The sequence below is a fragment of the Staurois parvus genome, unplaced genomic scaffold, assembly GCF_062004578.1.
Source record: "Staurois parvus isolate SC_StPar_1 unplaced genomic scaffold, SC_StPar_1.0 ptg000025l, whole genome shotgun sequence".
NCBI lineage: Eukaryota > Metazoa > Chordata > Amphibia > Anura > Ranidae > Staurois > Staurois parvus.
The window spans coordinates 8,718,873-8,736,417 of record NW_028317821.1 but is presented as its reverse complement, the minus strand read 5'-3'; the positions used below and the strand labels follow the sequence as shown (position 1 = coordinate 8,736,417).

General features: G+C 42.3%; 1 protein-coding gene across 2 annotated transcripts in view; it reads left to right on the top strand.

The window, feature by feature from the left end:
* Positions 1-5,223: 5,223 nt before the first annotated feature.
* PAH (phenylalanine hydroxylase) overlaps positions 5,224-17,545 on the top strand; it is an 83,968-nt gene continuing 71,646 nt past the window's right edge. The window contains exon 1 of one of the 2 annotated variants that reach the window (XM_089651817.1): positions 5,224-5,390. In XM_089651817.1, the coding sequence (XP_089507943.1) occupies positions 5,349-5,390 (42 nt within the window). In that variant the 5' untranslated portion in view covers positions 5,224-5,348. The remainder of the gene's footprint in view (positions 5,391-17,545) is intronic. The other variant, XM_089651818.1, reaches the window with a different exon arrangement.

Here is a 17,545-nt window from a genome sequence, read left to right as displayed (position 1 = left end):
CTCAGCCAAAGAGGAGAGGGAGTCCCGGGATAGCCGAGGCTCTTGAGTGCACATCACTGGATCAAGAGGGGGCTCAAGTGAGTATTAGGGGGGCTGTGGAGGGAGCAGCACACAGAAGGTTTTTTTACCCTTATGCATAAAATGCATGAAGGCAAAAAACCTTCTGCCTTTAGAACCATTTTAATCATAGACAATATGCTTAGAATGCATAAAGACCAAAACAGACATCAAATATATAACTATATGCATAAAAAACATAAAAGTACACTGTCTGGTCCTTATTTAAAGATTCAGAAGATTCTTTGAATGCAGATCATTGTTGCTTTTCATGAACAATTTTAAATGCTAGCGTCAAAAGGAAGCAATCTGCAAAACCACAATAACTTCAATTTGTCTGCTAACATAATTAAAACATGCAACACTTTCATCTTTTCAAGGTAATAGCTCAAGTTTTATATAGCATTGCTCAATGTCCTTGCAACAAAGGAACTTGAGCTGAAACTGTAGTCTACTTTAAGTGATGTAATTATTAAAGGATCTGGCCATTTCTATTATGAAAAGATGTAGTTAAAGTCACGGTTTCATCATTGCAATTACGTAGTGTGTAAGAGAGTTTCAGCAGGTGAAACATGTAGAATGGATCCATATCACTAATGCTATATACAATTTTTATAAACTGGTGGAATTGAAAGCACAGCTCTTTAAAAAAACATAGCATAGAGTTTTTACTAGAAGTGATTCTGATGTCAAAAAAGCATGCAAAGCAAATATTTCTCAAGAGACACAGAAAGGCTGCCATTGCCAATAACATTCTGAAGATGCAAGTTGACTGCCTCTTACATTGAACAAGTAGGTTCAGTAAGGTTTGAATCACTGACCTGGAACAAGTATGAATATCTGTAAAGTCAAGAAACCCTTATTTGCGTGCTTGTTCCTGGTAAGAGACAGATGAGTGGATTTACTAAAGGCAAATAGATTGTTGCAACTATTTTCCCCATAGCTTAGTAAATGTGTTAAAGTGTGCTGAGATTGTAAGCTCGAAAGAGCAGGGCCCTCGATCCCCTCATGTTTTGCATTGTATTAGTATTGTTCTGTCACATGTTCTGTCCCCCTTTGTAATGTACAGTGCTGAGTGAACTATTGGCGCTTTATAAATACTGTATAATAATAATAATAATAATTTCCATCATCCTATCATGTGCATGCAAAAAATGTTTTTTTTTTAATTTTCCTTGAATCTAAATGTGTATTCTTTACAAAGTTAAGCGTCACCACGTTTCAATTACTAAGGAAAATAAGTGCGCCTGCATTTGCAAAGTGCACAGGTCTAGTTGCCTTTAGTAAATCAACCCCAGAGTATTATTGCAAAAGGAAGGTTAAACATGACAGTCAAGAGATTAGCATTTACATTATGAAAAGTAACAGTTGCAGCCTCCATTTTTAAAAGTTTCCTTAAAGTGTTAGTAAACTGTGATAAGAAAAACTGGTCCCCCTGCAGACGTAGGTCATAAAATGCTAGCATGCACTGCTTGCTAGCACATTATGACAGAATTACCTAAAACATGGATCCCTCCAGTGGACCACTGTCACCACTGACTGGAATTCCATCTTCACCCAGCTTTCCTTCCGGGTTCACAGGCTCTGCCCATTTGAACAATGAAGCTGTGATAGTGTCACTCCCAAGCATGTGTGCCGGAGTTACGGTCATGGCACAGATCCCCCAATGGATGGCATGACATCTATTGAGAGCGCAGTGCGCATGCGCTGGTGACATCACCAGCTGCTACACTTTGGAATGTCTCCTAAACGGTGCATGTTTAGGAGCTATTTACTTTACCTACAGGTAAGCCTTTATTATAGGCTTACATGTAGGCATAAGATAAAAAAACGAGTTTACTACCACTTTATAAGGCTGGTAGATAGGGTAGACAATTATATGCTCATGTATGCAGGGTTACTCAGGGACAGGATTACTTGCCCATTTACACCACAAGCCCAATACAGCCCCGTACTGTCTGCTTTCTTGTGTACAAATATTGGGATAGAATCCCCACTTCGCCATCCCCCTGGCCCACCACACACACCCGTCAGTTCAATCAGGTGCTACTCATTTGCAAAGCCTTGCAGTTCCTAGTGATTACAGGCTGTGGCTCAGGTGATCTTACCTTGCTGATGGAGCACATGTGACATGGGGGCTTAGGTAACCTGATGTACTTTCCATCTGAGGGGTCCTTTGCTCACCATCAGGAGGATAGAAGACCTACTAGCCACCACCAGCTGTCAACAAGGTTTAGACTGTGTACCTAGTATTCAGCATCCCAATCACCCGTAACTGTGTAGCCTATTAAGAGTCTAACCACCTACAGCCTACAGAACAACTTTACATTTTTCCAGGTATTTCTTTGAATAACACACCTCCAGACAGAAGCCAACTTAATCGTTTTTTACTCAGTAACTTATTGTTACAACTTGCAAACATTGGTAGAAAAAGAATAAGACATCTCAAAAGAGACCATAGAACCCAAATCTTCTGGCATAATTGTCATTTTTCCATTTGGGTTAGGGTTTAGTGGCAGATGTCTTAAGGTCCATGGCAGGGGAAGCCCATGTGGGAAAACCAAACACAGTTCCACTAGTCCACCTCTGCAATTTCCTTCTATAGGATACACAATACTCTCCACCAAGGACTAGACTCCGCTCACCCTATATAAAGATTTCCACTGGAAGGATAAGATTACTGTGTCACTTCCTGTAAGGAGAGGTTCAAACCAATTTAAAATTAACAAATTAAAAAATACCTAAACAAAAGTGTCAACCCCTTCCTACATTCAGCTGGGAGGAAATATTTAATATTCACTGGTAACACCAGTCTCTAATAGATACAGTATTTTACCATCAAATTGGTACTGGTTACAAAATACAACTCTCACTGAACTCTGAAAAAGGTGATCCTCCAGTAGTGGTACCTATAGGCACTATCAGATGTGGTTCCATTATATTATACGTTTTACAGTAAATAGTATATTCCAGTGGTAAAACATAGATCCTCGGGAATGATTTGTAAAATATGTCTGGATGGCACTCTCAGTGCAAAGTAGGACAAAATATTGAGGCTGGGGAAAAATGACAGTGTTTTACACTTTCTTATTATTGTTTGCCCATTCCTCCTCATGTTGCAGTGTTCAAGCCTGGTGCTATGCCATTCAGTTTCCATTTTACTAGGACACACCTAGTTTCACTGCTCCCACACCCTTGGCTCTGCCATGTGACATTGTTTAAGGAATTGGGGGTGATTAAACAAATATTAGTACAGACATTAAGAAATAATATCAATATTATTAATCCACTCCAACTTCTCAGTATTCTTTTAGGAGGTAGGTCAGCAATGAAACACACACTGTAGGTGAAAAAGATTATATTGTACAAAGAAATAACCTGAACAGTCTTACTACAAACATGGAAATGTTATTTAAAACAATAATCTAGAGCAGCGTTCTAAAACTTGGGCCAGATGCAGTCCTTTGCTTGCCTTTATCTTGCCCTTGAGACACTATTCCTCCATCTGACATTAACAATGGGGCATTATTCCTGACAACAACAATGGAGTATTATTTTTGCCACTGACACCAACAATTTGGCACTATTTTTCCCACTTACACCAATGATGGGACACTCTTTTTCCCACTGGCACCAATAACGGGGCACTATTCCTCTCATCGACACCAATGATGGGGCATTTTTACCTACACCAGGACATTCCCACTGGTCAAAGTCAGGCCCCTGAAGGATAGTAAACCGGGCCTTTGTTTAGAAAGTTTGGGGACCCCTGGTTTAGGGACCCCTGGTCTAGAGACATAAAAATTGCAGGCAAAGAATGACAGAAATACCAAGAAAACATTCCACTCATATTGCAGAACCAGTTCTAAGTAGCATAAAACTCATAGGCCCATATTCACATAAAACCATCAAAAACTGGAAAGATATCTGGCCCACAAGCACATCCAACATTACCACCCTCCAAAGTAAGCCTCCAGTCAAGGTCTCTTTGCAACTTCCCAGTCAAGCTTCTAGTCGAGCTCCCCCCGATGTCCAATCTTTGGCTTTTCCTATACTAAGTCCCTCCATTTGCTATCATTGAGGAATCTCAGATTGGTCCAAAGTGCACAATCACATTTTTATCAAAAAAGCCACTGGATGGAACTCAAGTCCTTTGATTTCCTATCAAGTACTTTGCTATGAAGCCCAACCAGTATTAATAGAGTTGTGGTGTCTGAGGCTGGATTTCATAATTTAGACGTGCGTTATCCTATCTCCTGTAATAAACAGTCCGCTAATTTAGCATCTCAAAGCCACATGATCGATGGTGCTGAGGAGTCTGGAATACGCCCATATATATATATATATATATATATATATATATACTTATGACATTTTTATTTGAATATTGAGAGCAGGGAAGACTAGTTCTTTTGAGAATTAGGGGGTTTTCTTGTCCTGTATGGTATACAAACATACTTAGACCAACTCATTTCATAGTCATCTGTGTATTCCCACATATCATATTAATCCCATATATAGTGTATATTATGGACAAACATTTTCTACAAATATATATTTTATTGGGTATTGCCATTTCTTACAGTTGGCCCTGGAACTATAACAGGTGGGAGATCAATATGCTACTGCTCAATGCTCACTGAACCTCTAGCAACCTTTGAAGGAACCCTGATTGAGAAAGTCTGGTATATACATTTGTGCAATCCATGAAGTCCGCATTTGACACATTCATCTTCCCATCTTGGTATGGGTGCTGAGTGGTCAGCCACTGCAGGTAAATTTAATACCTGCAGATTCCATTTGAGGGTATTAAAGATGCATATCTACTAAACAGTTAAACCTTTTTCTGAATATTAATATAGATTACTGGTACTAGTACTGGTAAAAGATAATGATAGCAGATGCTACACCACTATATAACACAGAACAGCGTAGCAGACCATAATTCTTCTGTTACACGATTCCTCAAAAACAAGAGCATTCTATATGAAGAATGCAAATAACAGTTTACTGCCACACTGATACATGACATATGCTTTGGATGAAAAACAGGCAGCAATTTTTGCAATTTGTTGAGGAGTGAGGAGGCGATGGTCACATCCAGCCAGTCACATGATGGCAGCGCCTCCTTAGGTAGACCGGTGATTGGTGAAACTGTGGTGAAGAACATTAAACAGGCTGGATTATTGAGGGAACAGGAAGGCTTTAAATGCTCTGCTGCTGGACTGTGTCACATATCTCACACAGGTACATAGGCTGATCTCAACTCTGCTGAGACCACCACTAGCAAGATGAGTGTAGATACATGCAAGATGAATGGAAGACATACCTATGTAAGTCAAACAACTCTGTCAGTGTATTTATCCACTTTTTGTGCTCATGTTATAAGGTCTATGTTTTCTGTTAAAATTGGTATTGCAAAATAACGTGAAACTATTTGTACACATTTGCAATGTAACCTCTGTACTGCACATAATAATTGCAGAATGTGTTTTGCAATGTATTTTGCATGGATTTGTGTTTTTTTTTTTGTAGATCAAAATATGTTTTATATATATATATATATATATATATATATATATATATAATGTATACATCATAAAGACTATTCAGTCATATTAGCAGTAACAATCTAAAATTTTTCTTCCCACTCAATATATACTTTATTATTAGATAATTCATCTGTCAGCATATTTTTTTTGCTGTAACATAGCACCAATCAGAACATTTTCTGCTCACTCTGCCACCAAATGCTAAACTCTAATTGGTTGCCATTTGTTACAGCAAAACATAATTATATGCACATAATTTTATATATATATATATGTATATATATATTTGTTATTAACCACCTACCCTCCAGAGGATTTACCCCCCTTCCTGACTAGGCCATTTTTTGTGCTACGGCACTGTGTTACTTTAACTGACAATTGTGCGGTCATGCAACACTGCACTAAAAATACATTTATGTCCTTTTTCCCCCACAAATTTTCTTTCTTTCGGTGGTATTTGATTGCCTGTACGGTTTTTATTTTTTTCTCTATAAACAAAAAAAGAACAACAATTATAATTATAACAATTACAAATAATATATTTTTTACTTTTTGCTATTAAAAATGTCCAGTAAAAAAATTAAAGAATCAAATTTCGTCATAAATTTAGGCCAAAATGTATTCTACATATTTTGCTAAACAAAATCCCAATACGTGTAAATTAATTGGTTTACGTGAAAGTTATAGCATTTACAAATGGCAGTATAGATATTGGAATTTTTTTTTTATACTAGTAATGGTGACGATCAGTGACTTATAGCGGGACTGTGAGACTGCGGCGGGCATTCTGACACTAGGGGGAAACTGACTAACTGTCACTGACATCCCCAGTGACACTAACACAGTGATCAGTGCTAATAAAAAGCAGTGACACTGTACAAATGAAACTTGGCAGGAAGGGGTTAACATCTGGGGTGATCAAAGGGTTAACTGTGTGCTGTTTTACTGTGTGTGCTGTGTGTGTGTTTCACTGCTGACAGGGGAGAGATCTGTATTGTTTACATACAGATCTCTCCCCCATCAGTGATGCCTGGCAATTGCCGTGTGCCAGCAGCAATCACCAGCCAGGACCTGGTGATCGACAGCTGAGGCCGCCAATGGCGGGCCCCCTACCTGGGAAAATCACACAGTGCCTGTCTGCAGTGGCACTTGCTCTCACATAATATGAAGACAGGAGAGAGAGCTATTGGATCCTGCTGTTGTCAATCAAATCCGGTGAGTGGAGAGCCGAGAAGGGGGTGGGGCGCAAGCCCAGCTGTGTGTGAGTCTGGCTTGGGAGTGCACCTTCATGTGTGCCCCCATAGCACACAGCTTGCTCATAAGAGGAGGAGTGGAGAGCACCAGAGGGGGCCTCCAATGGAGGAGGATCAGCGCAGTACCATTTCACAGAGCAGGTAAGTATAACATGTCTTTTTTATCTTAAAGCGGAGTTCCAGCTGAAAAAAAAAAGTCAGTGGCTACAAAAATGGGGGAGGGGCCTGAACATGGCGCTAGGAGACTTCTGAGCGCAGGAGCTCCTGCCACCCGCCACATGAAGAGTGCTGAGCCAGGCCTCTCTATATTTTGCCCCTGAAAGCTCACCTGTCCCAGCTGGTGGTTCTGGCAGGGTCTGTGTGGGGAGTCCACCGCGTTTTGCCAGAGAAACGCGGTGGCTGCTGTAGAGCCCTGGGAGAGGGGCGGTGCTGTAGTGAGCCGGTACTGGGATCACGGAGTTCTTGGAGAGATCAGTGCCGATCGATGGAGATGCTCACTTGTGTGTAGGGGAGTGCTGTGAAAGGAGGAAGTTGGAGACACTGATGAGGACTCCAGGAGAATTAGAACACACGAGGCTGTACAAATGAAGTGCTAAATGATCTAAATAGCCTGGAAAATAGAGACCCTGAAAGCAGGGAAAAGTATACAGTGACAGAAGGTCCCAAAACCCCAGGCTCAGTAGGTGATGGTGAGTTATCATGGTTAATGGCTTGCAGCATCACAGCCGGGTGCCCACTGCGCATTCACAAGAAGAGCTGCGCTTTGTGAATAGCCCTGTAGTCTTAGTATAGTGCACGGATGTATGCAAAAATAGAACATATTCTATTTTTTGCATTTACCTCTACAGCAGGGGTCTCTAAAGTTTCTAAACAAAGGGCTAGTTTACTGTTCTTTAGACTTTAGGGTGGTCAAACTGTGGCCATTGGGAGTAGAAAATGTCCTGGCATCAGTAAGAGTAAACAATTTTTGGTGTCAGTGAGAAGGATCGTGCCCCATCGTTGATGTAATTGGGCCCCATTGCTGGTATCATTAGGAGGAACTGTGCCTCATTGTTGATGTTTAGGGAGGAATTGTTCCCCATTGTTTGTAAGAGGAATCATGCCCCATTGTTGGTGTCATTGGGAGGAATCATACCCCATCATTGGTGACATTGGAAGGAATCGTGCCCCATCGGTGGTGTCAGTGGGCCCTATTGTTGGTGTCATTGAGAAGAACTGTGCAGCATCGTTGCTGTCATTGGGAGGAATTGTGCCCTATCATTGGTGTCATTTAGAGGAAACGTGCCCCATTGTTGGTGTCATTGGGATGAAATGTGTCCCCTTGTTGGTGTCATTGGGAGGAATTGTGCCCTAGTGTTGGCATCAGTGGATAAAGTTTTGCCCTAAGGGCCAGATAAAAACAAGAAAAGAGCCACATCCGGCCCCAGGGCTGCAGTTTGGAGACCACTGCTCTGCAGTATACTCACATTTATGCAAGCATATTAATTTTATCCTAATACCGCAAATTTAAAGATTCTGGGTTAGAACCTCATGCTAAATAATTTAAGATATAACAGACTCACTTAGAACTCATTTTGCTGCTCTGACATCCTATCCAAGTTGGCAGTAACTGGATACATTTCATTTTGAAGTAATAGTAAATTGTTTCCTATATATCTCTGCAAATACATGGTTATAATGGGGTTGATTTAAAAACCGGAGAGTGCAATATCTGGTTCAGCTGTGCATGGTAGCCAATCAGCTTCTAACTTCAGCCTGTTCAATTAAGCTTTGGCAATTAAACCTGGAAGCTGATTGGTTTCTATGCACCAGATTTGGCACTTTCCAGTTTTAGTAAATCATCCCCAATATCTCAGTTTAGCATCAGGTCCTTTACAGCAGGGCATTTGAAGAACTGTGGTGCAGAAGTGTTAATTGCATAAGAAGAGAAGTTCCATTTTAACATCTCCTTCCCACCCCCTGTCCCACTTTTGAAGGCTTGTTTGTTTTGGGGGTAGTGGGTACCTAGTTTTAGCAAGTCCCCGATCCCACTCCTGTTCTGACCACCTAGGCGATCGGAGCGGAAGTTCCACCTCCCCTCCCACCCACAACCTTCTGAGGTATGTCACAGGTCTCAGTAGGTGGGTGGCCATTCATACAGTGTGCATTGCAGAGCAGCTTGCTCATGTCCATTTTGAAGCTGGCTGTGAAGCCAAAAGGAGTCACAGCTGGCTGCCTTTAGTAAATATGCCAGTGCAGGGGACCTGAAGACCGGTGAAGAACCAGCCCAGGTGAGGACAGTGCTAGATCCTTGGACAGGTAAGTGTTCTTTTTGAAAAGTCAACAGCTACAGTATTTGTAGCTGCTGACTTTTATTTATTTATATTTTTAGGGCTGAAGATTCTCTTTAAGGCTGAGCTTTCAGGCAATAATTAAAAAACACTGTCAAAAGGACTTTCTAAGTTGTATTCCATTACTCATAATTACATGTATTTTTGCATACAGCATTGTAAACTAACCAGAGGTGCCTGGGGCCATTGGAGACAAAATTTGGGCACATTTCCCTTCCCGGGAGCTGCGTACAGCCGTACGTAGAAACTATTTACCAGATGCGACTGTACAAGGATATATGCCTCTACTTGCACAAGCAGGCTCACCCATACAGATGCATGCCCCTGGATGCAGACAGACTTTATCCAGAGGCGTGCATGTGCTTAAACAAGTACACGCATATATCCATGTACAGCCATATCCTGTAGGTGATTTCTATAGACAGCAGTATGCAGCAGCTGTAGTTCCCTGAAGGGAAAATAATCCCCAATTTTATGTTCCATGGCCCTGGACATTTCCTGTACAGCAACCCTCAAACTGTGAGAGAAAGCCTTGGTGGTAGGAGCCAGTCAGACTCTTCTGCATGCACATATGTTGATGGGGAACACGCTGACTGGACAGGGAGAGAGCTGAAACATAAAAAATGGCTAGATAAAGTATGTGTCCTTTGGCAGATAAAACAACTCACATTTCAACTGTTTTAGTTCTTTACATGGAATATCCCACATACATATATACTGTATATACACACTGCATGTTGAAATGCGGTTTTTATATATTACAAAATATATGAAACATATTTTTAAAAATATATATTTTTTAAATTATTCTTCAGATTTTTTTTAACATATAAAAAAGTAATTTTAAGATATATTTTTACACATATTTGTAAATGCTTTCCAAAGATGTAGATTTGTATTTTTAAAGATATACAGTATATTTGAAATGTGTTTTTAAAAATATATTTTGTAGTAAAAACGCATTTCAAAATACAGTGTGTATATATACTGTATTTTCCGGCTTATAAGATGACTTTTTACCCCTTGAAAATCTTCTCAAAAGTCGGGGGTTGTCTTATACGCCGGTATACGGCATACTGACACTTTTTAGGGGGGCGGCGCGGTGCCGCCGCCGCCCCCCCCTTCCAATGGAAGGGACACTAAGTACAGGGGTGGGCAGGGGCTGCTGTTTATTGCCTGGCTCCGGTCCCACAACGATCCGGTCCAGGAAGCGCGGCTGCTCCTTCAGTTCGGTCACTGGATGTTCGCGCGGCTGCTTGGCTCTGCCTCCTCACCGGTGATTGGCCGCCAGAACTGTAGCTCAGGAAAGGCACACAGGCGGCCAATCACCGACGAGGGGGCGGAGCCAAGCGGCCCGGCGAAAATCAAGTGAAGGAGCGGCCGGTAAGTGTGCCGTGTAGAGGTGCTGCTGCAACCACACATGCTGGCTGCAGCAGCACCATACTAGAACAGAGGTCAGCAAGTGTAATTGGTGTCAGTGGGAGGAATAGTGCCCCATCATTGGTGTCACTGATACCAATAATGGAGCACTATTCCTCCCACTGACACCAACGATGGGCACTATTCCTCCCACTGATACCAACGATGGGGCACTATTCCTCCTCCCCACTGACACCAACGATGGGGCACTATTCCTCCCCCCCACTGACACCAATGATGGGGCACTATTCCACCCTCCACTGACACCAATGATGGGACACTATTCCTCCCACTGACACCAATGATGGGGCACTATTCCCCCCACTGATACTAATGATGGGGCACTATTCCTGCCACTGATACCAATGATGGGGCACGATTCCCCCCACTGACACCAAAGATGGGGCACTATTCCTCCCACTGATACTAATGATGGGGCACTATTCCTCCCACTGACACCAATGATGGGGCACTATTCCCCCCACTGATACTAATGATGGGGCACTATTCCTGCCACTGATACCAATGATGGGGCATGATTCCTCTTACTGACACCAATGATGGGGTGCTATTCCTCCCACTGACACCAATGATGGGGTGCTATTCCTCCCACTGACACCAATGATGGGGCACGATTCGTCGCTCTGACACCAATGATGGGGCACTATTCCTCCCACTAATACCAATGATGGGGCACTATTCCTTCCACTAATACCAATGATGAGGCACTATTCCTCCCACTAATACCAATGATGGGACGCTATTCCTCCCACTGACACCAATGCTGGGGCACTATTTCTCCCACTGGTGTGCATTGCTAGACGGGTAGTCTTATACGGCGAGTATAGCCCAAACACTACATTTTAGCAGGAAAAGTAGGGGGTCGTCTTATACGCCCAGTCGTCTTCTACGCCGGAAAATACGGTATATATATATATATATATATATATATATATATATGTTGAAATATTTTTTTTTTAAAATATATTGAGTATGGCCACAATTTTAGTATTTCAAATATATGTCAATATATTTGTGAAGAATATTTTTAAAATATATTTCAAATATATTTTTCTTCCATATGGGATACCTCTACAATGTATTCTCAAGATGCATACCTCTACAATGGTTACTATACTTGACCTAAATGCTAGCCTCAAAGCCCAACTCCAACCAACTCTTTATTTGTTAAATGTTCTCAAAACTTTTAAATCTGGGAAGTAGAATGTACAGTAGCTGTTCATTTACAAAATGCGTTTAATTAAGGGAGTATAAAAATGTTTTCAGTGTTTGTGGTTAAGAAAGACAAATTATTGCTTCAGAACCATCAGTTGAAATGAAGAATCTCAAATTCAAAATCTTGCCATATTTTCTGGCAGGCTTCGTTAGTGTACAGCGTTTTTGGTAAGACACTACTATTGTGACATGTGATAATTTAGTATATATGTCATCCTTTAATCAAATGCATCTTCCAACATCCGTTAAAGTGTTCATATGTCAGAACACACATTTTAATTTCTTTTCAGACCATAAAAAAATTATAGAAATATGAGAGATAGCGCAGCAGTTTATTAGTCTCCAATCATAGACATATAGGGGGAGATTTACTAAAGCTGATTCAATCAGAATTTGGTGCACCGGTGCATGTTAGCAAATCAGCTTTTAACCTTGTTCAATTAAAAAAAGTGTTACTAAACCCACAACAGTAAAGTCAGTCCGTATATGCAGTAAGGCATGCTTGTTATACTCACTGTGGAACCTAAGGGGTTAATCCTCTGCATTGTGTAAGCTTGATGTTTGATCCTGACTTCTCTGCCCCTCCTCTTGTTAAAATTACCCCTGGATACAGACTGAACCTGTACATGCTTAGTTTGGTGTGCAATGCTAGAGAGGTGCATGTGATCAGCACAGGGCCAATCAGCACTGCCCGGACAGAGGCTCAGAGGTTTCACATCCTCCTAGAGTACAAAGAAAACTCCTCCTACAAGCTTTAACCAGTGCTCTGCTGAAGTCACAAGACTGCTCTAACTGCTGATGAGAAAAGGTATTATTTACTAAAATTGCATTTCCATGTTCTGTGTACTGTGGGAGACCAGATATAGTGAATACAGGGTCCTGGCTTTAGTAAAACTTTAAACTTTGGCAGTAAACCCTGGATGCCTATTGGTTTCTATACAGAATTGCATCAGATTTTGCACTCTCCAGTTTTAGTAAATAACCCCAATAGCGGTTGACTTAGTAAAACTGCAAAGTGCAAAAATCTGGTGCAGCTGTGTATAGAAACCAATCAGCTTCCAGGTTTCTTTGAACAAGCTGAAGTTAGAAGTTGATTGGCTACCATGCACAGCTGCACCTGATTTTACACTCTCCTGTTTTAGTAAATCAACCTAACATATGTAAATATGTACCTGTTAAATACGTACCATGTTAGAAATACATAACATATGTAAATACATACCTCCCAACCTTGGAACTTGAGAATGAGGGACACTTCAGGCAACCTGTGGCACACTATGGGTGTGGCCAAACTGATATCAGTGGGAGGGGCTTAAGGGACATGGTTAAAAAAAACTGGGCTTTCTTGTACTTCTAAAATATGCTTTGATTACTGTTCCACAAGCAGGAGTCTCATAGACACAAATAAACCTCAACACAATAATTAAAAAAACCCTCTTCCATTACATATGGTTTTGCACTTTGTGAAAATAGACAGAAAGCTTTCACTTTGGGGGTTATTTACCAAAAATTGGAGAGTGCGAAATCTGGTGCAGCTCTACATAGAAACCAATCAGCTTCCAGGTCTTATTGTCAAAGCTTCATTGAACAAGCTGAAGTTAGAAGCTGATTGGCTACCATGCACAGCTACACCAGATTCTAAGTGCACCAGTTTTATTAAATCAATCCCTTTGTCTGAGCCTTTCTTAACCACATTCCACCTGCCCTATAGTACAATGACGGGCGCAAGGTGGTTCTCTCGTTCTGATAGGACGTCATATGACATCCTACCATTCTCACTGCGTATGCACGGCTCAGAGAGCGCGCAGCGCGGCGATCGCCGGTGCGCTGTGTCCCTCGGACATCAAGTGTACAGTCCATTTGCCTTTAGTAAATCAACCCTATTGTGTTCAAGGATCAGGAGTATGTAGCACACAGAATGCTGTAGTCAGTGCTGAGTTTAGGAGTAGATGACACACAAAGAGCAGGATCTAGTATTTCCTAATGCACAAAATTCAGGGGACAAGGAGTGTGCAATGCACAGTAGAGTTGGGAGAACAAAACAAAAGAGTCAGGGGTGTGTAAAGCACCGTGTAGAGGTCAGGAGAGTACAAGACTCACCCTGCATGCAGGACTCCCTCCCACTTTACTCTTTCATCAAAATTCCCTCCCCTGCAAAATAAATCCAACAGTCCCCGAGCACAAACCCTCTCCCCATCACAGAGTAAATCTCCCCCCCATCCCCCCTCTGAGCACAAATCTTCTATCCCCTTTCCCAGCACAAATTCTCCTCTACCCCCTCCCCAACCCTCCCCCCCCAGCAAAATCCCCCCCTGCTTCTCCATCCTAGCACAAATCTCTACCCCACCTCTAATTCCCCCTCCCAATACAGATCCTCTTCCCTTCCCAGCGCACAAATTCTTTCACCCTCCAAGACCCCCGCACAAATCCTCCTTCCCCCCTAATCCCAACTCCCAGCACCACATATTCCTCCACAAAAAAATTAACCCCTCCCTCCGCAGACACAGATCCCCCCAAATTCCCCTTCTAGTACATCCTCCCCCTCCCAGCATAAATCCTTTCCCCATTTCTGGCTCTAACCCTCTCCTCGAAACTCCCCCTTCCAGCACAAATCTTTTTCTATACACCCAAATCCCCCTTCCCAGCACAAGCCCCATCCCTGGCACAAATCTGCCCCCCCCCCCAAAATCTTTCCCCTCCAAGTACATCCTGACAAAACCAGCTACATGATTTGGTGGAATGTGTTGACATTGCTGTGTCCAAATGTCACTGGAGCCCTGACACCTTCTACAAGTAACTTCAGCAGTAAATGCACTGATCATATTACAGATAGGCATAACAGCATGATCCAACTCCAAGCCCTGTACATCTCGGTTCCAACTCCAAGCCCTGTACATCTCGGTTTCAACTCAAAGCCCTGTACATCTCGGTTCCAACTCCAAGCCCTGTACATCTTGGTTCCAACTCCAAGCCCTATACATCTCGGTTCCAACTCCAAGCCCTGTACATCTTGGTTCCAACTCCAAGCCCTATACATCTCGGTTCCAACTCCAAGCCCTGTACATCTTGGTTCCAACTCAAAGCCCTGCACATCTCGGTTCCAACTCCAAGCCCTGTACATCTCGGTTCCAACTCCAAGCCCTGTACATCTCGGTTCCAACTCAAAACCCGGTACATCTCGGTTCCAACTCCAAGCCCTGTATATTTCGGTTCTAACTCCAAGCCCGGTACATTTCGGTTGGTAAGACGAAACCTTAAAGCAAAACAGTAGAGATATGTGAGCTGTTTTATAATCTTGAAACAGCTACTATTCCAAATAGTGGTGGATGGATTGTTGTGATATTGCCCTGACTGTTTTTCAAGACTGCAACATTTAAGTGGACGTTTACCTCTACTCCAACATCTGTTTGCATGGTCTGCTTTGTAATTCATGCTACTGGACACTTTCTTTAAGCTCTTCTGGCATGAATCAATTCTAGATCTTAATGTTGGACTTTGTAAGCAGCTGTCCTGACTGACTTGTGAGTTATAGTTAGACATCTTGCGGGAATTTATATTAAGATTACCTAGGAGAAGGTAATATCAACCTTTATTTTAGTTTTGCATTATAGGTACCACATGTTGATCTTCTATCTAGATATTAATTTTCATTGCCAATTGAAAGCAGGCATATAATTGTAAGGTAACCATAACCAACATTTCTGATAACTTTAACTTGAAGATTGGGGTTAGCCATAGTAGAGTTGCCTTGCAATTTATCTATATAAATTTCAAGGCAACTCTACTATGGCTAACCCCAGTCTTTAAGCTAAAGTTATTGTGATGTCCGCACATTTCTATGTACTTCAAGACAACGTTCTCTTTTTAATAGGTTATGTCAAAGGTGTCAAACTGGCGGCTCTCCAGCTGTTGCCAAACTACAAGTCCTATGAGGCATTGCGAGAGTGACAGTTACAAGCATGACTTCCAAAGGCAGAGGCATGATGGGACTTGTAGTTTGGCAACAGCTGGAGGGCCGTTAGTTTGACACCCCTGGGTTATGTGGTGAAGGGTATGCATTTTCTACATTGGCTGTTAAATTGTGACATTTTGTTTATGTATTAATAAATTAAACTGATTTTATTAAGAATGTTGAGTTTGAGCAGATGCCACTTGGTTTTATAAATTGGTTGCTATCAGGATTTTGAGGAGTCTATGCCACAACCCGTCTTCTTATTTTTGGTTGAGCCCTTACAAATAATCCCCAGCACAATTCCACCCCCTAAATCCCCCCTCTCAGCACAAATCTTCTCCCCTCTTTGTGAATTACATGTGAATTCCACAAGAAAGTAGTGTGGTTCCTGCGCGATTCACATGCAAGCTACAGTGTGAACCAGGGCTAAATAGTTACAAGTTTTTCTTCTGTTATGTTCTTCATTTGGAAGTTCACCGGGTCAACTCTAATCAAGTACAGGAAACAGTGGTTACATTGTATTTGTTTTCAACATCTGTCCTTGGTTGACCTGATCTGGGAAGCGCTGCTGACCAGGTTTTCCCTCTATTTTTATGGTTGGATGCCCCCTTTAGGTCATACCGTATAAATGGGGCTCACTTAGTGCTCGTGGGGGGGTCTCAGAGTCTTAGAGTCCTGGAGAGGTATCTGCCAAGACGTAACTGTTATGCTGCTGGAGTGACACCCCCTATATGGGAACCCGGCTTGGGTTCCAGGGGATCTGGATCTGCATGGACGTATGCTAACATCTGCTGGACTTTGTGTGGATTACATCCTGCTTGTGAATTACTGTTTATTGGACTGTTGTTGCTATGTACTACTTTTTAACCTTTGCTGCTAATCGGGTATGACTACCTTTTTGGGCACATAGAGAACTCTGTATAGACGTTTATATGGAGTGTCTTAGAAGGACTGTTTTTGTGTTACCCCTGATTACCTCAGTAAAGGAGTTGCTGTTTAATTTCTACTTTGCCTAGTCTGAAGTCTCTTAAAGGGGTGCATGAATGGTGATCAAAGTACAGGGCTTACATCAGGGGATTAGAGTGTTAGAGAGATACAGTACATTTGGTCCAGCATGTAGGATGCTGCCTAGTGTAGGCTATATTTCTGTTGCTAGGAACAAGCCTGCGTGTATCATTTGCTAAATGCAGCCAACCAGCCAGGGAATGGGTAACTGGTAGGGGTAATGGTTTCTCGGGTAGTGAAAGGGTGTTATGCTTGGCCCCTTCACTATGGCCAGTTCCCCACATACTGGGACTGGATCCATGGCACAGTGAACCTAGGGACCTAGTCTGGGAGTCACGGGAGAGAGAGAAGTAGTGGGGCCCTTGGGAAGAGAACAAGCCTGTAGTTGTAGTAAAGTGTTTTTCCTGTATCCAGTATCAACAGAAAGGCATGTCATTGGGAGTGAGGTGACAGGATTTTCTGTGTTGGTGGAAATCGGTACATGCTCTAGGACCCTAAATGCACACCTGGGGAGTGGTTCTCTAGCAAGTATTTGAGCCTAGAGAACTTAATGTTAACAAGCTTGGCCACTGTCAGTCACTGCTCTCCAATCTGCTACTTCGGAACTGGACTGGGGAGGGGGCTGGTACAGCTGGCTCTGGCTCTCAGCTCTATGCTAAAGGCAGACCCAGCTGTCAGTCAGGCAGTGGGGTGGATTCCTACAATATTGTCAGGATCTTTCCATCCTACCAGAGCCTGGCA